Source organism: Rattus norvegicus, chromosome 4 (assembly GCF_036323735.1).
Source record: "Rattus norvegicus strain BN/NHsdMcwi chromosome 4, GRCr8, whole genome shotgun sequence".
Classification (NCBI taxonomy): domain Eukaryota; kingdom Metazoa; phylum Chordata; class Mammalia; order Rodentia; family Muridae; genus Rattus; species Rattus norvegicus.
The window spans coordinates 64,105,589-64,130,146 of NC_086022.1; the positions used below are offsets into that span (position 1 = coordinate 64,105,589).

At 44.1% G+C, this 24,558-nt stretch overlaps 1 protein-coding gene across 4 annotated transcripts in view; it reads left to right on the top strand.

Annotated features, from left to right (window-relative positions):
* The first annotated feature begins 1,220 nt into the window (after positions 1-1,220).
* Bpgm (bisphosphoglycerate mutase) overlaps positions 1,221-24,558 on the top strand; it is a 28,941-nt gene continuing 5,603 nt past the window's right edge. Inside the window, exons 1-3 of one of the 4 annotated variants that reach the window (XM_039107293.2) lie at positions 1,221-1,328; positions 1,624-1,755; positions 13,428-14,088. In XM_039107293.2, coding sequence (XP_038963221.1) covers positions 13,488-14,088 — 601 coding nt within the window. In that variant the 5' untranslated portion in view covers positions 1,221-1,328; positions 1,624-1,755; positions 13,428-13,487. Of the gene's footprint in view, positions 1,329-1,623; positions 1,756-5,043; positions 5,081-12,049; positions 12,578-13,427; positions 14,089-24,558 lie in introns of those variants that run through there. The other 3 variants (XM_063285747.1, NM_199382.2, XM_006236259.5) reach the window with 3 other exon arrangements.

Genomic DNA, 24,558 nt, shown 5'->3' on the forward strand with positions numbered 1-24,558 from the left:
ACGTGTTAGCTTTCCTGAGGAGAAAGTTCTGATACTACAGGGTGTCGGAAATGGTTTCTGGTCCACCTGCCTCACATCTGCATGAAGAAAAGGAAGAAGAGGTTGGCAAGTGTATAAGATTGGGAGGCTTCCTTCTCTTGGCTCTTCTGACCTGAACTCTAATAACCTTGTGCTACTTACAGCTGTCACTAGAGATGGCCAATTACCTATTGGGAGTTGCCTGGCTTTTTCATCTGTTCTCCCAGAAATGAATGTCTGTTCTTTGTCTTTACACTTTTTGGCCACAGTGGTGGTGGTAGTGGTGTGTGTGCGTGTGTGTGTGTGTGTGGGGGGTGATAGTGTTCCCCTGAACCTGTTAATATGATTTCTGAGATTCCTGAATATGCAACCTCTTTGCCTTCCAGGACATTTAACTTACACTTAGGATCAAGGTCGGCCTTCACGCTACATACAGGGCAGAGTCCTGCTTCTTCCTTCCAGGGAATCTACTAGCTAAGACAATTCGCCAAACCTGAGCCATCCAGGAGGTCGAGTTCAACTTTGCTAAGCCACCATCACTACACCGCTGGGTTCACACACCGTCACTCCAGCCCACAGAACTCACTGTCTCTGAGAAAGGAGCAGCTGCAAATATTATGCACTAAAATGAATAAATGGGAAATACGACTTGCTACAAGTAGGCCTTAATGACATCAATTCAGTGTGTCCCAGAAGTTTAACGTGTGGCAAGATTATCTTCCTAAATGTGTGGAGAGCTGAACCCAGAACCGGTTAGCTGGTTATAAACTTACTGGACTTGTTTATAGGATTAACAAAGATAAGTTCTGAAGACACTAACTACATAGAGCAGCTTTCAGAAACCAAGAGTGAGGATTTTCCCCATGCGTTCAGGCAAACATAACATTTCTTATCTTTCTCATTCACGTTTTGACACACGTTTCAAATCTTGTGTGGTAGTTCAAGCCGGCTGAGAAGCTTCCAGCTCTGGTGCCAGATCCCAGTGACAAGCTGGTGTTTTCATAGATTTCCCTTCAGAAACTGGTTTTCCAAGTTTACAACTCTCTCCTTTTCTAACCCCATCCGCCAGTTCTTGTACTTTTAGGGTATTCATTCGTTTCTCTTCCCTTCATAATGTTAGGAGAAAGAAAGAATGTGCAACTATCTGTACATGGGACACTTGAAAGGTTTTCATTTTCATCTCTATTTTCGACACAGATGCGTACTAAACAAGCTTCCGTGAGGATCAGCCTAGGTAGACTGACATTTTCCATTGACTAAAAGAAATATCATCTGGTCTTCCCCACGGTTCCGTCGACCGGCTTTTCAAGGTAGGTGTGTTTCAATTTCGAGAACTTCAAACAGTTCACGGGACTGCAAACCCGGCCTTGAGTTTCTCAATTGCCCCGGCGACGCTCTAGGGTTTGGGTCTCTACGGCTAAAGCCCGCCTGCCTGTGCCGAAACTACCACCTTATTGGTTTAACCGTACGCCTGTTTCTTCACTAAACCAATCATAGCCTCCCTCCTTACCGGAGGGATTTGAGAAACCGGAAAGAACCTCCTTCTGGTTGCCGGCTGGAGGGCGGGGCCGTGAATGAGTGACAATGCTGCTTTCCAATACACAGCGCCATCGGTCCTGCTCGGTCTGGCTTCTGGGCTACAAAAGATCGTCGATGCCGGCGGTAGCGATGAATCCTCCCTGGCACCTGCAGCACGGCGTCGCTGAGGACTGGGTGCTACTGGTGGTTTCCTTGCAGGTGAGTGGCTTCGCTGTAATTGTTACAGTTGTGAGAATTTCTTTTCTTTCTTAAGTGGCTTGGTGTTCTATGGTGAGAAGGCCGGCTGCTACCCTGCCCGGCTTTAGTATCTGGTAGCAACCTGATGCCCGCTTCATTCGGGGACCCTCGCGGATGCCCCAGGTCTCAGCTGCTCCTTTCTCAGAGCGCATCTCTCAGGGACAGTGAGTTTTGTCGGCTGGAGTGATGGTGTGTGAACCCAGCGGTGTAGTGATGGTGGCTTAGCAAAGTTGAACGTAGCTACCTCTTGGATGGCTCAGGTGTGGCAAATTGCCTTAGCTAGTAGATTCCCTGGAAGGGTGAAGGCTAACCTTGATACTGAAAGTGTAAGTAATAAGGGGAACGGGAAAATGTCATGGAAGGCAGAGAGGTTACATATTCAGGAATCTCAGGAACCATATTACGGGATCAGGGAAACACTAACCTCTCTCCTTCCCCACCTCCACCTCCACCTCCACCCCCCACGAACGACCACCATAACCACCGTGACCAAAAAGTGTAATTTCTTTTGGTTCTAAGGGAGAGGAGGAAGCATTTCAGTACAGTAAGTCAAGAGATGCAAAACTGTAATAAAGTTTACTGTTAGACTATTATGACTCCCCCCCCCCATCTCCCTTCTAAATTAGGAAGGATTTATAGCTTGTGAATGGTTCTAGAATGTTCACTAACAGAGTTCAGACTCCCTCGGAAGGAAATAAAAAGTAAACAGTTACATTTCACCAGCAGGTACGAAAGTTTCTATAATAAAAGAAGGAGAAGTCTTTGTCAATTTGTCTGTTAAACTGACCCTGAGTCCAGTGAGTAGGTTTTACCCATCTTCCTGTTGCCATGGTACATCACAAACCATAGATACTCCCAGAATGGTGTTGGAATTTTACAAAGTCTAATCCCAATAAATGGCATAGTGAGAGAAGAGTGAGTTAGAAGCCACGACACCAGCTTTAGTCCAGAAGCTGTTACTGTTTTGGTAATCTTAAGCAAACGCTTACTTAATTTTTACATTTAAAACATTTGTTTTATGTGCATGAGTATTTTGCCTGGACGTATGAATGTATGTGTACTCTGTGTGCACCTGGTGTCTGTGGAGACCAGAAGAGGGCGTTGGACCCCCTGGAACTGGAGCAGATGGCTATGAGCCCCCATGCCAGTGCTGGGAAGGAAACAGGTCCTCTGGAAGAGCAGCCAGTGCTGCTAATCACTGAGCCATCTCTCCAGCCCAGTTTCCCCATCTTTTAAAAAAGAAGTTACATTTCTAAGGCCCATACCTTTATTAAAGTCTACTTAAAGATAATTAGATAGTTTTTCACTATCAAGTCTACAAGGAAAATCTCAATGTATTGACCTGTGTATCAAGTCTGTAGCAAATAAAAATGCTAGGCCTCAATGACATTTTTTTTTGTGCCCATATTTAACCTGAACCAAACCAAGCAGATCATTGTAAAAGAAAAAAAAATTAAGAGTATAGAAATGTAAAAATAGCAAAAACAAACAAAACAAAAACAAAACAAAAAAACCCCAAAAACAAAAAACAACAACAGCCAAAAAAGCAACCCAAAATCTCATCTTTAATCTTATTACTCAGAGGCAACTACTATTAGTGTTTGGCTATTTTGTGTTTAGTTTCTCTTCCTCTTCACCGTTTATGGTCTGCTGAGATTAATAGGGTTGCTTCACTTTAAGAAGTGGTTGATACATCTAAGTTCATCATCCATAAATCCAACTTTGAATGTCTAGAGGACAAGACATTCAACATGCTAGTGGCTTCTTGGATGTTCTTGGAATTGAGGGCAAGCATGAGGTGATATATAGAGAAAGAGAACAGAGGTATTGATTTCTGGGCATGGTGCCGTGCTCCTGTAATCCCAGGATTTAGGAGGTTGAGGCTAGAGGATTGCTGTGAGACCGTGGCCAGCCTGGGGCACATAGCGAGACTCTGGGTCCAAAGATAGCAATAACAAAATCCTTTCCTTAAAAAGTTATGGTGGTAAACTATAGAATATGAATTTAACATTGACCTCTTTACTGACACATTTGGATTGCACACTCTAATAGTATTTGATGTGCTTCTAGGACTGCATTATTCCTCCCCCCTTCCCTTTCACCCACCTTCGATTGCAGCCTTCTTTCTTGTTTAAGTCTCCTGTTCAACCTTTCCCTTCATGTTATTCCTAGCTTTCATGTCTATCCATACTGTCAGCCAGTAGAATCCCTTTGGTGGGCCTGTGGTCTACAGCTGTCTTGATGAGTGAGTGAAAGCCTACTCCTTCCTGCCTCTCACTGTTTGCTAGAGTACCTCACCACAGTTCTTTCCATCCTTCCCAAGAGACTAGTGCTTTCCTCATTCTCATGCACATGGAACTTAGTGCCCCAAGAACTTAATGTACTCATTGTCAAACTGTTGCTAAGCTGTGCGGCAGCGCAGGCTTTCTACCTTTGAGCTTTTGGGCTTTGATGGGCACAGTTCGTATTGACAAGCCCACCGCCCTAGAGACGTAACCGGAGATAGAAAAGAAGGCTCTTGAGTGGGCGTTGCATGCTGTGCTGATTCCAAGCTGGCTGGAGCAAGTACTTGAGGCTCAGGCTAAGTCAAATCTCACTACTACACACGTGTAACTCCTTCAGGGAAAGAGAGCTATACCTGCTGTAATTTGTTGCCTTTGTAACCCGCTCTGTGTGTGTGTGTGTGTGTGTGTGTGTGTGTGTGTGTGTGTGTGTGTGTGTGTGTGTGAAGGGTGAAGGATGGGGGCAGGGGTTAGTGAGAGATGTTTGCGAGGGGCAGTGTCTGGTGCAGAAGTGTTCTTAGCACTGCACACACAAATGGAAAAGTTTCTATAGCAACCTTCAGGGAAGCAATAGGCAATGGGATCTTTAGTGCTGTCACGACTCAGTTTATATTTAAACAGCTTGGGTCTGGGGAAGGTGTGTCCTGTTAAGATACTTGAAACTCTTCAGGGTTTCATTTGCCTGGACAGCTGTTCCTTTGTAATTGATTAGCGATGTCAGCAGGTCTTCCTCGTCGTCCTCAAATACAGCCAGCTCATCTTAATAAGGTTAGCTGCCTCGGGCAGTGGGAAGTCAAGGTTGCTAAAAACTGTATAGGACAGTTAAAACTGTATGAAAAGACTTTTCACCAGTTACAATGAAGACTGTTCATTCTAACCTGAAGTTTCATCTCTATGTTGAAGTTCTAGATTATAAAACCAAAGTTGTTTTTTTTTTTTACCCATTAAATGCCACCATCAAACTTAGATTCTTTGGACAAAGCAGAAACAGAACGAGCTGACAGGTGAGTGATTGGTGTGTAAAACCAATTGACTGAGGGGACGGGCTACACTGTCAGAGCCATCTTTATTCTGAGGTGGGTTTTAAATGTTTAATTCTTAAAAGTAAGTTCCGGATTTAAGTGAGTCTGGTCCTAAATCCCTTATTTAGTATAACTTGACATATTATTTGCTTCTTTGAAAATGGAAGAAAATAGAGGTTTTGGCTTCTGTTTTACACTGTGATTTATCTGTCTCTTTTATAAGTTGTGATACAAGAGTCTTAGGTGTACTTCACTTTTCTAACACCGAGGGAAGGAGGAAGCAAAGTCCTAGCCGTGTTAATCTGTAAACAGAACAGGGAAAGGACATGCAAATGTATGTGGCTTGATGGTGGGCAGAAGGGGGAGGCAGTAGCGAGATGGTGTGCACAGAGCTGAAGGCCCTTAGAGGCTCTGACGGGCAGCCGTCCCCTCAGCCAGTTGGTGTTACACACCAGTCACTCAACCTGTCAGCTCGTTCTGTTTCTGCTTTGTCAAAAGAACCTGCGTTTGAAGTACAGCTTCATGGTGGCATTTATAGGGAAAAAAACTTTGGTTTTATAATCTAGGTAGAATTTCAACATCTATATGGAATATAGAGATGAAATTTCAAGTTCTAATGAAAGGTCTTCATTATAACTGGTGAAAAGTCTTTTGAATCACCTGTTTGTTTTGCTTTTTGTCTTTTTCTGTACTGCCAAGACAACTGGATATGTCCCGCTCCTGAACAAATCCACATTGACTTTTAGTATGAAACACTGCAACATGATTTACCAAGAGGGTATGTCAAACGAGAGAGCAGGTTTGTGGGAGGTTAACAGACAGGTGAATCATTTTCCCATAGTTCTCCCACGCCCACCCCTGGCCCCTGTTCTTAAATACTGAATTAAGCACAGACTGGGTACTCTGACTTCAGTGTGCTCCATGTTTTTTATTCCTCACGGAATGAGGAATAAAAAGAATTGTGAATGGGATTCCAGGACCCAAGGCGCTTTGCATTTCTGGGCAAGGGTGGAGCTGGTGACTCCGCTTGTTTTGTTTTGTTTCTTTGAGACAGGGTCTCATTCTAAGCTGGCTGTTTTGTAATGTGGGGTCTGTCCTCTGTGACCGGGCCCTTGGTTAAGGTGTGAAGAGTGCATTCTAAGTATGGAGCCTTCTGACCCTTTTTTTTTTTTGTAACCCACAAAATATGAATGGATTTTTTTCACTTTAAATTGTTGAAATTAGCTTACTAATAACAATACATCACATGGCAATGATGTGAAATTCTAATTTCGATGCCATCATCAAATCATATCCCATTTATTCACTCATGCATCGCGTACGGATACTTGCAGCTACGGAGAGAAAATTGTACAATTGTGCATATTAGAGAGCATGCAGTCTGCAAAGCCAAAGAAACTTCACTGCTTGGGTTTTTACAGGGACTATTGCAGCGTTAAAGTATTGCAGCTGTAGTTTCTCTCCCACTTCCATTTATCCCTTTCAGCAGCTGTCTTCTTGGCCCAGGTTGTCATTATGTTACCAGGGTTTCCTGCAAAACCTCTCACAGCTAATATTTGGACTTCCCTGTGAGGATAAATGCCGCTTGGCCCTCAGATGCGTGCCATTAAACCTTTAATGATGTCTCAGTGTTTATAGAAGGGTCTGCGTTCTTTGGCACGAGGCCCTCCTTGAGCCTCTATTCAGTTTTATCTTTCTGGACTAGTCTTCGCCTACTTCCTGATTACACCCTATAGCAGAGTGACCATATAATTTTCCAAATGGGACACTTAGGTGTGAAAGCGGCCTTAGTAATAATTATATTGGGGAAAGAAAAAAAAGCATAAAGCATTCCTGTTTTAGGCAAATCGGAGTGAATAGTCAGCTACGTCTAGCTCTCGCCATTTTGAATGGGCCTCCTGTTCTCTCCCTGCACCCGTTCCTGATTGTTACCTTAGGCTCGAACTCCATTTCTTTTTTATATCAACCTAAATTTAAATATCTTTCCAAATCCACCTTAAGTAACAATGTGTCCATAAAGAGAGATACTTTCTCCTTCCTCTTCCTCTTTTATGAATGAACAGCCTCTCCTAATGTTACTTTCATTTGTCAGGGACACAGTAGCAAGTGCACACAAGTCAGCTTTCCTCACTGACATTCTGAAGGCATGGTCCAAGCTGGAGCCTGTTTTCCTCCCAGGCTTGCCATTGTTCCCAAGTGGCGTTTCTGCACATCTGAAAAGTGAATCAGTTGACTATGCGGGGATGGCTGGTGAGGACTGGCTTGCGGTGTAGGAAGCATTCACTTTAATGTGTTGAAAGTAGTGAGAAAAAAATGTGAGGTTTCCAAGTTCGAGGCCAGAGCCTTGGGTTCCAGTGTGTCAGTGCAGTGGAATGGTTCAGGGCATGGGCGTATCCTTGGGGACCCCTGAGACTGCATTGTAGTTCTGCCACCTGGGCTACTTTAGGCAAGTTACTCCTTTCAGTTCTGCATCTGTAAAATGGGCACAATGGGAGGTACCCCATGGATAGTAGTTGAAGGTTTGAACATGCACTCTGAATTAACTGCTGTGGTTAAGACCACCACCACCACCACCACCACCACTACCACCACATAGCTGAGGTAGGATACAATGAAGATCCAAGACAGGAGTGTGAAAGTAGGAGAGCCGGAGGAAGTGCAGCACTGACCTCCTGGCAGGTTGTCCCCTGAGGAGAGAGTTGGCTTGGGAAGAGTCTGAACAGCAGATGAGTTGCCTTGAGAGAAGATGGTCTCCATGTAGAGTGACTGGACGCCATCTTTTGAGAAATCACTTCAGTAGAGTAGACAAGGCACACATATGCAGGTCCCTTCATAGAGGACAAAGAAAACAATGTCTAGGACTAGGAAGATGGCACAGATGTGCAAATATGGAAACCTGAGCTTGGAGCTCTCTCATTCATATATATAAACAAACAGGTAAAGGAATTGAACAAAACCACCCAGGATCTAAAAATGGAAATAGAAACATTAAAGAGAATACCACGGGGGACAACCCTGGAGTTTAAAAACCTAAGAGAGAACTCAGGAGTAACAGCATCACCAACAGAGTACAAGAGATACAAGAGAGATCAAAAAGATGGGGAATTATGTGTGCGTGCATACATACATACACATATACACACATACATACACACATACACACATGCATACATGCATACATAAACTTATAAGCTAGGCTTGGTGGTGTAGCCTATAATCCTCGCACTGGGGATGCCAACACAGGGGGATCCCTGAGGCTTCCTGGACAGCTAGTCTTGTTTAATCTGTAAGATTCAGGTTTAATATGGAGTCACATCTCATGATGATGATGTGAAAAGCAATAGAGGAAAACACATGGACGGTAACCTTTGGCCTGTGCGCACGCGCGCGCGCACACACACACACACACACACACACACACACGCACACACACACACACACACATACACGCACGCACACACACACATACACGCACGCACACACACACTTGTGCACATATATAAAGCATACACATATGTATTGTAGGATATTTGATTACACTGTAAACCCAGAAATTGTGCTATTTACTTAAAAAAACAAACAAAACAAAAACAAAAACCCAACTTTTTCTAGCTGTGTTGTGGCTCAGCCCTTAGCACACACCTTTAATCCCTAACAATAAAGGTAAGGTTTGTTTGTAGAAGGATGCACCCTAGTTTGGAATGAGTTCTAATTGAGGGGCAGACAAAGTGATGAGTTAGAGAAAGATTTGACAGAGTCAAATGAGTCAGAGCTAGGATATGCCCAACTCCCACAAGAAGAGAGGAAGGAGAAGCTACTTAGGAAAACAGTGTGGGGTAGGGGGTAGTTTTACTGGGACAGCAGTGCAGAGACAGGTGACAGAGAGAACAAGCTAGACACAGGTGAAGGAGGAGGAGCCGGAGAATGAAAAGGAGCCAGAAGGTCAGAACAGATTGCTAGAGTGAGGCCAAGCAGGGGTGTGAGAGAGAAGCCAGAGTGAATCAGTCAGCTTGGAGAGGAGCTTGGGCCAGAGCAGCTGAATAGAATCAGCCCGCCAGAGCTCAGAAAGAACTAGAAAAGGTGAGTTTATTCAACAAGGCTCAGAGGCTGAAAACATTCTAGGCCTAGATAAGACTGTACGGAGTCTAGAAGCTTCCAGGACTGGACTCAGTTAGCAGACTGAGGCAATGAGCCTCAGAGGGAACAATTGCTACAGGAAAATAAAAATTACATTAATGCACATGTCATGCACACATGTACCCTCAGATTATAATAAGGAAATGTCTGGAAAGGAGGGGAAACAGTGGAGAGGAAGGAAAGGGAAGATAAACTAGGGTCGGGTTTCTGATGAGCTATGTTGGTTTAATAAACTTTTTCTTCAGGCAGACCATACTCGGGAAGCTAAGGCTGGAGAGATGGCTCAGCAGTTAGGAGTGCTGGCTGCTCTTCCAGAGGTCCTGGGATCAGGTCTCGACATTCACATGGCAGCCCACAGCTGTGTGTAACTGCAGACCTGGGCGTCTGACTCCCTTTTCTGGCCTCTGGGCAGGAGATGTACTGTATGTGGTGCAGAGGCAGACATTCAGGCAGAACACAAGCTCACGAAGTGAACAACTCTAGAAACTCTAGGGAATGATAGCCCACTAACCTCTGCAGCCTCTTTTGACAATAAACTACTGACTGGAGGAACAGTGCCTGACTTTGGTGGCAGTAATTGGCCGAGGGATAAGGCAGCAGCCGGAAGAACGAGCCTCAGAGTGGTGGCTTTGCCCAGAACAAAGTGAATCAAGAATGAAGTCTGAGGTTTTAGAAGAATAGGTTTGATTTTAGGATGAGAGGAGTAAGTATATTCTTAGGTACAAAGGTAGCTTTTCCATACGTCGCAAAGACTACTTGGCCTGCTAAGGCTCGTTGCCAGCAGCGACAAGCGAAGCTTTTCTCCGTCCTTCTGTGTTTCAGTGCATTTTCTGAAATGGCTGTGTAGACCTGAAGGGACAAATTGTGACTGGAGGTGATTCTGTAAAATCCATGGAGCCTAGATTCCCAAGCCAAGACGTGCACGTACACACACGCACACGCACATGCACACGGGTTATAGAAAAGCTCTATATCTTCATAAGAGTTGCCTCCATTGTCCACACAGTGCTCAGCATTCAGCATTCCTGCACTGCCTGTCGCCCAGCCGCCCCTTGCTGGTATAGATGTTTGAGTTTGCAGACTGACAAGTGTCTCCTGTGTATTGCTAAACATTTGGTTGGCCAGCTTCAACAGATGCTAAGAGAGGTCTTAAAGCTTACAAACTCAACAGTGCCTTTTTGCACATGTTCGCCAACTAGTTAAATAGGAAACTAGTTGTACCAAATAAGAGTAGAAAGCTTAGTTTACCTGATACAGGTGCTCTAGTTCTGTATTCTCTGTTCACCTCCTGTATGTAAGAGTGAAGGAAAAGGTGTATTTGCATAGTTTTATGGCTGTAGTACCATTCTGCTACACTACTTGTATTTTTAATAGAAAGAAAATCAGAATTGTTTTGTTTTTTCAAAAATGTGGAAAGAGTTGTAGCAGATTAAGACACTGGGAAGCTTGGTGTAGATGTCTTGAGTACTGAAGCTTGGTGGTAGGTGTCTGAGTACTGAAGCTTGGTGGTAGGTGTCTGAGTACTGCTAAAGACATTGATATTTGTTTGGTTCCCTTAATATAAATTGTAATCCAAAACTGATTGAAAAGAGTTTTGCTCATAGAATTTGTCCACATGCCTGTCTTCGTTTCTTTTTCATTGATGTGATAAAATACTCAGATAAAAGCAGTTGAAGGAGAAAGGACTTATTTAGCTCACAATTCCAAGTTACAGTTCATCACTCGAAGCAAATCCAGGCAGCCGGAACGTGAAGCAGCAGTCACTTCACATCCACAGTCAAGAGCAGAGAACAGTGAGTTAACACATCTGTATCAGGGCGCTCTCTCTGTTTTCACATAGCCCTCAGGCAGGGAATGCCCCCACCCACAGCGGCTGAGTCTTCCTAACCTCAGTTACACAGTCAAGACCATCCCACAGGCATCCCAGAGGCCCATCTCCTAGGCAGCTCTGAATGTCAAGTGGACAGCTAACGCTAAGACGATGCTGGTCTTCCTCTGAAGGAAAATCCCGTCACTAACTGTTCAGCCTGGAGGCTTCTTACTTGGCATGCCAAATTAAAGGCTGAAGTAGAAGAACAGTTGATCGCATGCTTCTCATTTCTTACCCACAAAACAAAACACATGATTTGCAAGATTGGATATGGTTTTCAATAGGCTTACAGCATCTATTACTTGGCTGATGGAGACTTTTGAAAACAAGAACATAAAAATACCTTTCTTGGGGCCGGAGTGATGGTTTAGCATTTAAGAGCACCAGCTGCTCTTCCAGAGGACCTGGTTTCTATTCTTAGCACCTACATGGTGGCTCACAACCCTCTCTAGCCCTAGGATCTGTCACCTTCTCCTGGCCTTTAGCAGTACCAGCCAGAGACGTACACACTGACAAAACATACATCCATCCCTCCGCTGATGAACAGAAAAAGGTCTAACTCTGTACCACACACATCCATATGAATTCATTGTCTGATCTTTCCCAGGTGAAGCCGGAACTTTATCAGTCTGATTATCCCCCAGGCATAGCCACTGGGCAAAGCACTGCCCAGATGACTTCCATCCCCTCGCTCTTGGCCACCTCAGTGCCCCCTAGAGCTGAGAGAACAGGCATTGTGCTATCACCCTAGAGTTTCCCAGCCTTGGCAGGTGCTTCCTCCTGAGCCTTGGTTCTTCTAGGCACTGGGTGCATCTATGTTCCATGTGCACCCAAACACCAAACCTGGTGCTCAGCAAGAAAGAGAATTAATTTCAATTCTTGTAGCCTTTCAGCTGCTCACAAACCACTTCAGTCACCACCACTACTTATTCTTTTTTTTTTTTTTTTTTTTTTCGGAGCTGGGGACCGAACCCAGGGCCTTGCGCTTCCTAGGCAAGCGCTCTACCGCTGAGCTAAATCCCCAACCCCACACCACTACTTATTCTTGAAGCCTTATTTTATTGGAGTGTTTCCCCTTCAGAATCTCTAGGAACTCTTTAAAAAGAGTAGAGTCAAGGTAGCGTCCACTAAACTCTGTCCCCGGTTGTTATGTAACTGTGGGTGAATCACAGCTCAAGCAGTACGGAACATCTCCAGTTACTGGAAGTTGCCCAGAATGGCAGAAGCCAGGCATGCCCTGGTGTTCATATAATCTTTGCTCCCCAGTGTGGAAAAAAACAGTGGGTTGGAGCCGGAGAGTGCCAGCTGAGCACCGCACCTCGGTGAAGCGCTCTTCCAGGGGTAGACTGATGCAGCCGGCTCTCCAGGTTCTCCGGAGACAGAGTAGACAAGGGCAACAGCAGAAGGGAGTTCAGACTCGCATAGCGTTGTTGTCCAACTTTATTAGATTCTCCTCACAGTATGTGGCTGATGTGAGTAGAATTTCTGCAGGATGGGGGGGTAGGGGAGGGAGGAGGCAAGGCCGCCTTATCAGTGCAGTTCCCTCCACTTGCAAGGACCTATTTCTGTTCATCGGTTCCTGCAGGCAGCATCTCTCAGCTGCTTACATTTGATAGCTTGTTTTGCACCCGGATTTATTCCTGCCAACAACAGGTGAAAAATTTGCTTCAGTGACTATTATATTCACTCTCCTTAAGGCCACTTTATAGCATTTATAACTTTATTCGAATGTCAAACTACACCTTATATATAGGGTCTGAGTGTCTGCCTGTACCCTAGATCTGTGAGCCTGTAGCATCAGAGAGCTGGTTGCACCCTGTCAGTATGATATAGATGTAGTACTCCATTGAGTTAACATGTTTTATAGCATCCACAACGAGGTAAGGCTGGAAAAACACTGAAAACCCCAAGGGAGAAGGATGCTTTCAGTGTAGAATCAGCTGCTGGAAGCTGGGTGTTCCCAGGTACTAGTTTTTCTTTTAGAGACTATAACTCATTCCATTTTGTCTTCTCCCTAATGAGCACAAACTGCCTACTTGGTAGAAACACACCATTAGAACAGAGCGTTGTCATTTTATGTCATACAATTAACATACTATCTAGCCATCAGAAAATCTATGTGGCTGTCTGTAATTACCTGAAGAGTATTCCAGTATGTGCCAAAGTGTATGATCACCGGCTCTGCTTGACGTCAAAACTGTTGAGAGGAATTTCAGTTTATCTTAGAGCCTGCTGTTGTATACTTAATTGTCCCCATTACTGGGTTGTCATTTGAGGAAGGAATGTAGGTATGTGACATGTGTTTCTGTCTTCTCGTTCCAGCTGTACTGCTGTTCTCGAACCTCACCCAATTGAGAACTCCAGGGCAGCCCAGCCACCAGCATGTCGAAGCACAGACTTATTATACTAAGACACGGAGAGGGCCAATGGAATAAGGAGAACCGATTCTGTAGTTGGGTGGACCAGAAACTTAACAGTGACGGACTGGAGGAGGCTCGGAACTGTGGGAGGCAGCTCAAAGCTCTCAACTTCGAGTTTGATCTCGTCTTCACGTCCATCCTTAACAGGTCCATTCACACAGCCTGGCTGATCCTGGAAGAGCTGGGGCAGGAGTGGGTTCCTGTGGAGAGCTCTTGGCGTCTGAATGAGCGTCACTATGGAGCCTTGATTGGTCTCAACAGGGAGAAAATGGCTTTGAATCATGGTGAAGAGCAGGTAAGGCTCTGGAGGAGAAGCTACAACGTGACCCCACCTCCCATTGAGGAGTCTCATCCCTTCTTCCATGAGATCTACAATGACCGGAGGTACAAAGTGTGCGACGTGCCCTTGGATCAACTGCCACGTTCAGAAAGCTTGAAGGATGTTCTGGAAAGACTTCTTCCCTACTGGAAGGAAAGGATTTCTCCGGAAATCTTGAAGGGCAAAACCGTTCTGATATCTGCTCATGGGAATAGCAGTAGAGCCCTCCTGAAACATCTAGAAGGTACTGGTTTTCTGTCCTGCTCCAGAGCTTGCTAAGTGTTGTGGTTGGGTCTTACTCTAGAAATTGAGCTGTAGTGTTTCATCCTCCAGCACTTCCTTCCTCACACCCCTTGTCACTTCATATTTAAGAAGCCATTGTTGTAGAAACCAAAGCTCCCGTAGTTCTTGGTGCTCATTGTGGCTGGAGCAGAGGTTTTCAGACACCACTGTGCGTCACTCAGGCAGGGAGTTCAGTGTGAGAGTGGGGGTTTGGAGTTTCAGAGCCAGGGAGGTACAGTTAGGACCTTGCGTTTCTGAGCAGTTATGGTGTTAACTGCTGCTTGGGGGCTCTGCACTTTAAAGAGTTCTGATCTGAGGGGTCACATGCCTTCTGCTGTAATGAGAAGAGGCTAAGAAAGGAAGCAATTTCACAAGTTTATTTGAGCCTTTTAAATAAATTATCTAGAATTCAGTTTCGTCCGTTTTCCCATGTCAAACAACTGTGGCTGTGTTTTCAGACGTGGATTTCCTGAGCAATTCTTTAGTCCCAGTTTTCCAGACCAGGCTTAGTCACTGCTTGGGAGAATGTTAGAGGGAAGGAAAATCAAACTACAAGTGGCGTATTCCCATATCTCTGCTAAAGGCTTGGAGAAGACCAGGAGCCTCCGTTTATTTCAGTCACTCGATGCTGTGTGGCTCACCCAGAGTTCTGAGGTGCTAGTGACTGAGGGTGATGCTCCTCACCCCCACGGCTATTCCTTTGACTGTTGTGCACCATGCTTTCCCACAGAACCGGAAGGGCTGAAGCTCTGTGAGCTGAGTGGAGCTAGGAGGCTGACCACAGAGCGATGTGGATCTCTGGGAGGGAACATTTTACTAATGGCTATCTCACCCTAATTGTTACGGCATTATCTAGACCTGATTGATCACTTGGTGATCACTTGGATACCCGACATCGACTAATCATGCAGAGACCTAGAATCTACAAACTTTATTAGCTATTACTAAACTTACAGGGTAAGATGGTGGTTATCCTTTTGTGTCTGTGTATACATTACTTATTCAAGCACATACAAGATTCTATTTTTAGTTGTTCAGAAAAATCAAAATGTGGTTAAATAATATGTAAGTGCAATTCTAACAGACTACAGTCATTGTTTAAAAGATTGAGGGTCCTGTTAAAAGAACAAATTGAAATGTAAAATTTCAATGTTTCTGACAGAATTTGTATTCTGTGCCACCCCTTTTACAGAGATGGAACTTATATCATGTTTTGGCCAGGCTCCCTTCCACAAAGAAAACACCACTCTCCTTCAGGGGGTTCCTTTTTCCCTTAGCAAGGTGAGCCCTGAAACCAAACAAAGAGGCTCTCTGCTGTCTAGTACCGTTCACTTCTCACTTGTCTAAAGGTTCCCTCGCTTTAAGATGCTTCTGAAGCCGCAGATGCCTACCCACGCCACCTCCCACCCCCAACAGCACATTAATGATTTACTATTGGTGAATGATGTTGGTAAGGGAGCTAGGAAAAAGCTCTTACCATTGGTGGTGAGAGAGGCAATTGCCATGATAGAGGTGAAGGGAAAATATCTGTTGAAGGCGAGGTTAAACCATGGTAGAGGTGAAGGGAGGCAGAGGCAGGCCAGCCTGGTCTACAGAGCAAGCTCCAGGACAACCAGGGCTATACAGAGAACCCTGTCTCAAAAGCAAAACACAAAAAGACCAAAAGACTTGTCTACAATTAAGGGAAATGTTTAATGTATTAATAATTTATTTTTAAAAATTATCCAATCAAACAGTATAATGTGTAGCTTCCTAAAGGGACCGAGTGCACTCCACTCAAGACCCAGCTGCCCCACGCCCACATCACATCACCAGTGTCCTGGTGTAGCTGTGAAGTGCCAGAGCAGGGCACCTTACAACGGAAGTTCCCTTTATGAGTCTAGAGTCGTAAGTTTGAAGGGATAGGCAGGGCAATCCTTATGTCCAGCATTGCAGCTCTAGGTGCTGGATTGCTGCCAGCCTTCCCTTCAGTGTTCGCTGGGTTTGTAGACCATCATTCCTGTCCTCTTCCCATGGAACCTGTGGGGTTTGGGGTCCTTGTCCAGATTTCTTCATACTACTGAGATGGAGTCTGCCCTACTGACCTCATTTTAACTCGATTGTTTCTTTTAAAGACCTGATTTTCAACTAAGGCCAACACTGAGGTTCTGGAAGTTGAAGCTTCAATCTCAATCTCTCTGTCTCTCTGTCTGTCTGTCTGTCTCTGTCTCTCTGTCTCTGTCTCTCTGTCTCTGTCTCTCTCTCTCCAGGGAGACAGGTCAATCAACACCTAAGAGAAGTGAAAATCTCCACACTAAGACTTGTTTACAAACTTTAATAACAGCAGGTTCCTAACAGCCAAAAAATAGAGCAACTCAAATGTCCAACTAAGGAACAGGCAAATCAAATGCTTTCTGTCCAAAAAGTAGTATATTTTTCGTCAGTGGAAAGGAATGAAGCACTGTATGTGCGAAGGGGATGAGTGCTGAGGTCATTCCATTGTGGGAAAGCACAGTGGGCACAAAGGGTTCTTTATAACATGTCCAGAGCAGTAACATGTCCAGAGCAGAGGCTGGAGGGACGACTTGCAGTTAAGAGGACCCAAGTTCTTCTCCCAGCACCCATGTAGCCTGTAATTCCAATTCTAAGGGATCCGATACCTCTTTTGGCTTCTAAGGGCACCCACACATGTGTGTCATATACTTATGCATCCACACATATATACACATAAGTAAAAGTGGATCTTTAAAAAAGCATCCAGGATGAGTGTAAATCTAGAGCGTAGAATACGTGCATATTAACAGGACTGGGGATGCCTGGGATCTGTGAGCGTGGCAAGTGAGAGTGACTTAATACTGAGTTGCTTGTTGGGTGACAAAATTGTTCTAAAATTGATTATAATGATGGTTGCACAACTCTGCATGTGTGAAAAGCTATCGAAATATACACTTTAAATGGAGAGCTTATATGTGAATTATAATTTAGTAATGCTATAAAATTCAGTGAAATTAAAAATAAAAGGGTATGTTATTCTAATGAAGAATGACTTAGGCAAGTATATGGAAGTGATAGTAACACAGGTATGCATAGATAATGAATATAAAACCAGAAAGGCACAAACAGACAGAGAAGGGCTTCCAGAGCTTCCTCAGAAAGGAGCAAGCTTAGGCCACAGACTGCTTCCAGCACTTCGGGATGCCTTTCTAAGAGTCGGCCATGTAGGATTCAGTGAGCTTTCAGAGGCTAACAAAATTGAAGTAATCTTGTTATAACTTCAGTCCTTACCTACAGATAACTTTATAAAATGGTTTCATTTTGTGATTCGAGAAGAGAAGACTTACATGGGCAGTATGGGATCATGAGAAAGACAGAGGGTAGAAGACGTCTGCAGGGAGAGAGTCAGGTAAAAGGAGCTAGAGCATAGGAGTGGGAGGCTTGGTGAAGGGAGAGTGAATTGCCTGTTAGTGGGATGCATAGAAGCCAGCAAATGCTTGTAGACATCAGTCCGAAACCCAGGCAGCAGCATAGTGGATACGCTCATTGAAATCTGACTATAGGAAAATATAAAGGGAACTTTAGGCTTGACTCTTGCCCATCCTTTGAGGTTTCTTTTTTTTTTTTCCTTTTTGGCCTGGAGTAGCCCCTGTTGGAACCACTGTTTGACATTACCAGGCCTCCCCTTTGAGGACCGCCTCCTAGCGTGAAGAAGTTATTTCAGGTGTGTGAGATAGGCTGGGTTTATTTCATAGGCTGGTTTGTTTCACTCAAAACACTTGTCTCCACTCGTTTTCACCTACATATTGAAATTAAAATCCAGTGTGGGTCAGAAACCCATATGCAATTGAATCATGACATAGGACCCTGCATAACAAGGTAAGGCTATGGAAAGTCCAGGAACACTGGAAGGTTTCTGAATGTACAACAATAGCAAAATTAATTCCGAGTCAAATGCATAATGACTCAGGCGTAGCAGTGAAGGGTTTTGCTGCAGCCTTGATTTTGAACACACAAGGAAGAGTTAAGCATGGCTGTGTTCCCAGGATCTGAAGAAACGGTGTCCTGAAGGAGAGACAGTGTTTCTTCTATATCATCTCTGTTAATTTGATGAGATTTCAGTGTTTTAAAATGTGTAATAGACATAATTCACTCACCAACATAGGAGCACCAACCTAGGCCTGTGGTATGTAGCATCTTCAGAAGCTTAAGCTTATAGGTTTTATGTGCTATTTGATAAAATATATCATTGACTTTAGAAGCTACCCTTTCTCCAAAGAGTTGAATGACTCCTCTACTTGGGAGATGGGGGCACCTCAGTTCCCCCATAGGAATCAGAGTTTATAGTATGTGTGCTTATTATGAAAATTACCACATTACCAGTTTACATTCTGTACTTGTTTGCCCCACAAGATCCATTTCTGCTGTATTCTAACTATCTTGATATAATTACTATCACCTTTTACTTCTAGTGTTACCACAGATCAGCCAGTAAGTTACAAGGTCACCCTACTGCATGGATGCTTTCCTTAGATTTAACAACTAACCAGAACTCATTAGAATTGACAGTCTTTGAAATGCATACTTCCTGTAAACACAAAAGTTGCCAAACTTACATCGATTAAAAAAAAAAAAAGGTAAAAGTGTTTGTTGTAGATGCATCTGATTCCAACTCATGCTTTCTCTAGGAATAAATATTTATATAAAAATTTCCCCTATAAAATAGGGACTTTTAAGAACCTGGGGAACTTTCCCTGTATTGTCCTTAAATGGCTTGGCAGACAGAAAGCATGTTACCAATTACAAAACTACTTTCTTAGCTGTTTAAAAACTCAGAGATGGGAATGGTGGTGACTCCAGTTAGTAAGTAATTATCTTTAGTGTGCTCAAACATTCACCCGCCCTCTGGTCTGCAGGGGCAGCGTCTGTGTACTCCGGCTGTGGGAGTGTTGATTTTAGGATGCTCTATTTTCTTCTCGTGTATTTGGTACTGCGGTGTTACAGCAGTCGGATCCTGGCTGTGCTTAGAACCAGGACCCAGTGTAGTGTAGAAAACCCAAGAAGGCCTCGGATGGCTTAGCCATGATGACCACAATCTTTAGTCAGAATTGTCAGCTCTGCCCCAAATCCAATTTACTCAACTTCTAAGCAGGATTGCAAGCAGGATTTTTTTTTTTTCATTTTAATTTTTTTCCCGAAAAATAGCTCTTTCCTTGTTTATTCTTTATCCAGAACATTATAGTGTAAGCCGCAGAGTCAAGAGCATCTCCTAGCAGGTAAACCAGTTTTTAAATGGTAATTTAATATGAGGAAATGAGTCTTTAATTACTACTGCCATTGTAGCACCACAGTCTGTGAATGGCACCCCTGGCACGGCTGAACAAAGAGACTTTGTTTGTGGAGCTCATGCTTCCTGCCAAGCATAGTTGTAGACATTTTACATAGATACATTTTATATAAATTTTATTTTTCTTGGATAATTTATGTATTTACATTTCAGATGTTCGCCCCTTCCCCCTCTCTCCCATATCTCTCCCCCCTCCTCCTGCTTCTATGAGGATGCTCCCACTCCCACCCATCCACTCCAACCTCAACTCCCTGGCATTCCCCTACATCAGGGAAACGAGCCTTCACAGGACCGAGGGCTTCTGTTGATGCTTGACAATGCCATCCTCTGCTACATATGCGGCTGGAGCCATGGGTCCCTCCATGTGTACTCATTGGTTGGTGGGTTAGTCCTTGGGATCTCTGGGGGGTCTGGTTGGTTGATAATTGTTGTTTTTTTCCTATGGGGCTACAAACCCCTTCAGCTCCTTCAGTTTTTGATATCTTGTTTCATGTAGAAACCCGAATGTGGCTTTTAGCTCTCTGGAAAGCAGTAGTTCAATATTGGGTTTTATTCAGTAGTTTACCGTCTCCATATCCTATTTCTTTATTTTTGTGGGATCAATCACTGATCAGTAAGCTTAATGAGCTGCTTTCATTACAACAAGCCAGCTTTTCATACCCCAGTACCGTGTTACATCATGCTACACGAGGAAAGCTTGGCCGAGAAAGCTGTGTACTGCCTCAGCCCATGCATGTGGTGTGTGGAAAGGAACCAAGCTATGGGGAAGAAGCAGGGCTGAGTAGCAAAGGCAGGCTGCATGGCTGCAAGGCGACTAGGGGCAGCGGGTGCCGGGCTCCTGGGTATCAGCAGTGCAGGTGCTTGTGCCTTTGTAAGCAGACCTTAACGGAGCTGGATGGTAGATGTTTGAGTGTTAGTGTGTGACGGTGCCTCTGAAGAGACCTGCACTCAGGAGTCAGTCAGTAAAGTGCCCTCAATTGGGACCTGAGTTTGAGTTCCACAGAAGTGATCATCAGAGTGTGATTCAATCCTAGACCCATGACGCCTAACTGGCCACCATATTCTGTAGCCCCATGCTTCCATTTGCTCCTTCCACACACATTAGAGTGAGATGAACATACCTCCCTGTGCCTTGAAACCTCGCGTGGGCTTTGTTAAGGCTTTTTCAGTCTTCTGGAGCTGCGTGGTGCCGACCCTCTTCAGTGTCTCAGCCATCGGCAGCACAGGAGACGTTACACTTAAGACGTGGAAGAGTTTGTTTATAATTGTGTTTTTATGGTGCTGGGGATTGACCCAAGAACCCCACACCTTCCAGACAGGTATCCTGCCACTGAGCGACACCTAGCCCAACTGTGGATTTTGTTAGTCTTGCCAGTGTTACTTACACAGATTGTGAAGCCCTCTAATGACCTTTCAATCCCAGACCCATGACCTCTTCTTTACCGCTGTACGCTTTCATCTGCTCTTGCCCCATGTGCACGCATGCACGCTTCTAACATCATCTAGTCTAGAAGTAAGTTATGAACCTCTTAGAGTCAATGTGTGTGAGCCATATAGTTGAAGACAATGTTATTGGTTGGAAGTTAGCTAACATTTCTTACCCAAGGGCCACCATGAGCCTTGTGGTAACATCGGTGTCAGCCTCCCTGTCTGATGAGCCTGACCTGTAACCTGCCAGGTAACTTATCTGTATGGTATCTTGACTTGTAAATTGTATGTAATCTTGAGATGGCTTTACTTTAAATCTGAGAATGCTTCATACTCTCAAAAGACAAACAAGGCATGGGATATTATATAGTAAGAAAATTCCTCCTGGGACTACTTCACTGGGCTTTGGAACCATAGATAATTACCTACCCTTTGTCAGTAAGTCCAGGTTAAAGCAGATCTCAGCCCTGACGGACTCAGATATGCTCCTCACAAAGCTGCAAGAGAGCTTTCAATGCCAACAGGAAAGCTAAAAGCAACCTGTTCCTCACAATTCCAGACAGGCGTTGTGTTTCTTTTTCTTGTGGTTGGCACAGTCACTTCCTGTTTGTTTCCTGCTGGTCCACACTGAAGGAAAAGCCGAGTACCTCACTGAGTGCTGGATGTGGTCTGCACCTTGCCAGAGGAAGTAGATTGTTTAGTCTGGGTTTAAGCACAGGATTAGGCAGCTGCAAGACTGGGGTAAGCAAGAGTGACAGCAAGAAGTTTGTGTAAGACTTGGACTCTGTCCTTGGAGAAGTGTGCAAGTCAGAACAAGGTGATGTGAAATGAGAGAAATGGGAAGAAAGGTCAGCTAGAGGGAGCTGGCTGCTGATGGTGGCCGAGGCGTTTGTCACCTTTGGCATTTAGTGTGATATTTTCAGAGCCATAGAGTGCAAGCCTTCTTTCCTGGGAGACTAAAGTTGCTTAGTGGTAGAGTTGAGCTTTTATGTAAACCTACAAAATCTAAAGTAGACTTTATTTTTAAATAGCATAAGATCTTAACTGTAATTCAACTAAGTAAATTATAATTATTTGAATACATTATTTAAATTATACATTATTTAAGTGAATAAATTTGGTTAAATTATGGTCAATTAAAAGTTAGCTAAACTTGGAAGGTAAATACATTTCTCTGGCTTTATCTTAAATCAGCAGTTACTCTGCCATCGGGTTATGGTATTTAATACCCTGTCTGTCTTCTTTGGTTCCCCGGGCTATCTTTTAATTGTATGTATGCAAAACTAACATTTTAAAGGCCTGAAATTACATTTACTTGTACGGTAACCTGTAAAGTACAGTCTCGTCCCTCAGCCCTTACCGATAATAGAAGAATACGAAGTTCTTGTCCCGAAGACTGGTGGGGACAAAGAGGGGTGGACAGCTAACTGTCCCTGGGTTGAGTGCAGCTGGGTTTTGTTTTTACTTTTTTGTTTTTGTTTTTAATCCCAAAATAGGAGCTTTCCTTTTTGTCCCATAGCAAATCCTCCTATGTCCCTGAATGCTGCTTTTCCCATTTCCTGCTGTTAAAAGATATGTAGGCAGTTTAAAGAAAAGCCAGAGAACACACAGAACACATTTAATTTGTGCTGTTCACTCGATTAGCACTAGGTATAAACAACTTTTTGTTCCAGGCTAAGAACTGTTTAAATGCCCCCCAACCTCAGGCCCCACGCACCCCTTTTCTTGCTCACTTCATAATGAGAAAAGTCTCTAATCAAGGCTCCAACAATAAAGACTAGACTTGAATGCCAAGAAAGTTAGAATTCATTCTGTGCAACTATATGCCCAGGGACCAGTGATTCAAGTCCTGCTTTTGGTTCAGGGGTTAGAGCACCCACAAGTGAGTGAGGCACACCAGGTCCTGCCTGCTGTGGGTCTTACCCATCCCTTTTTCAGAAATGTCACCAAAAATGCACATCTCACAAGACTTTCTTTGGAGTGCTCTCATGCAAATGTTTATGCTGTGGGATCTATAACCTTTATTCCTTATAACCTGCAATCACATGTAGAAAGTATTCTTGGTAAATCCAGTGTGACATACCTCATGTATTCAGCACCCGTACATCCCCTTATTCTCTGCCTCCTAGCAGGCAGCCCCCCAAAGCGCTGCTCACAGATGCACAGACACCGATTACATTCTTGTAATGGTGGCGAGGCACTGCTCGAAGAGCAGGAGTCACAGAGCAGTCACAGAGCAGAGTTTTCATTGTCAAAGAACTCAAAATCCTGGCTTCTGAGCCAGGACTTGTTCAAGTGCTTCTCCCAGAAGGCAGTGAGTGGAGGAGCATTGTGGTTGAAGCAGTGTCCTGTGTTCTGGTCTGTTACAGTGACTTAGAGGGGGGTGCTTGCAAATTGACTTTCTGAAGTTACTCCTGCACATAGGAAATAGGTTATTTACGTTTCCCATTTTGGGTATGGATTTTACTCACTTGGTTTTCTCCTAAACTTTCATTATTTCTTACTTGAAATGCTTCCCTCATTTCCAGTAGTTGTAGGGAGTTCCGAGAAGCTCTTACATAGAGATTCAAAAATTTAAGATGGTCTAGGTATTATGGTGCTTGCCTGTGGCAGTCTAGGCCCTCCAAAGGCTGAGGTAGGAAATCTCTAGTTCAAGGCAGGCCTGTACCACGTAGTTAAATGCTGAAGACACCAGGGGTATAATGAAGAGACGGCTTCTGGTGGACCACGATGGAAAGAAGGTAGACAGAGAGTAAGAACCTGATGCCATTTCCAAAAAAAGGTTCCTGACCTCTGTTAAATGTGAGCTAAAGACTAGGGTGGTGCCCTGCTAGATAGTGCAGGAAGCCCAGCCATTTGGTCCCCAGCTCTGCATAAAACCGGGTGTGGCAGTGCAGGCTTGTCTTCCTAGCCCTTGGGGATGGAAAGAGGAGAATCAGAAATTCTGAGTCATCCTCAGCTACAGATTGAGGTTAAGGTCAGCCTGGGCTACGTGAGACCTTGTGATTTCAAAAGGAAAAAGAAAAGAAAATCAAAAGCGGAGCTAGTTACCAGACAGGAGTCTGATACGTGTCCACACGCGTCAGCTTGTGTTTGAATCCCAGTGGGTGATTCAAGAGGACAGTGCATGGCCTCTTCTGTGCTGGTCCAGTTCGGTTTTGGGTAGTGGAACTGCATTGTTCTGACTAAAGCTAAGGCTTTCTCCTAGGATGAAGCATTTAGTATAAGCCAAATGTTTGTAACAAGTAATGGCTTCCCTGTGGTTTTCTTAATTTGCTATTTTAAAATGTCAGCTGCTTAGGTCTCATTGACTGCTTAGTAACCAGTCTAAGTATTTTAAGAATTTGTAAGTAATTAGTTTACTCTGGGAATAGCTTGAGGCATTATTAAAATAGAATGTTAACTTCATTGGAAACATTTCCTTTTTTTTTTTTTTTTTTTTTTTTTTTTAGCTCTCTTTTTGTTAGTGGCATGCTATAGTCTGGAGGCCTTTGTTTAGTGGACTCACACAAGGATGGGTCACTAAATAAAAGCAAGCCTTGGGCAAGGACTTGCTTGGCCTGCTGGATCCCGTTGCATCCAAGTCAAACCATCGAGTGCCATGTGGTGTGCTCCAGCTACCTGATGCAAACCTAGAAGTTGTTTCTAAGATCGTACAGGTGACCTCTAGACCTGGCCCATCTG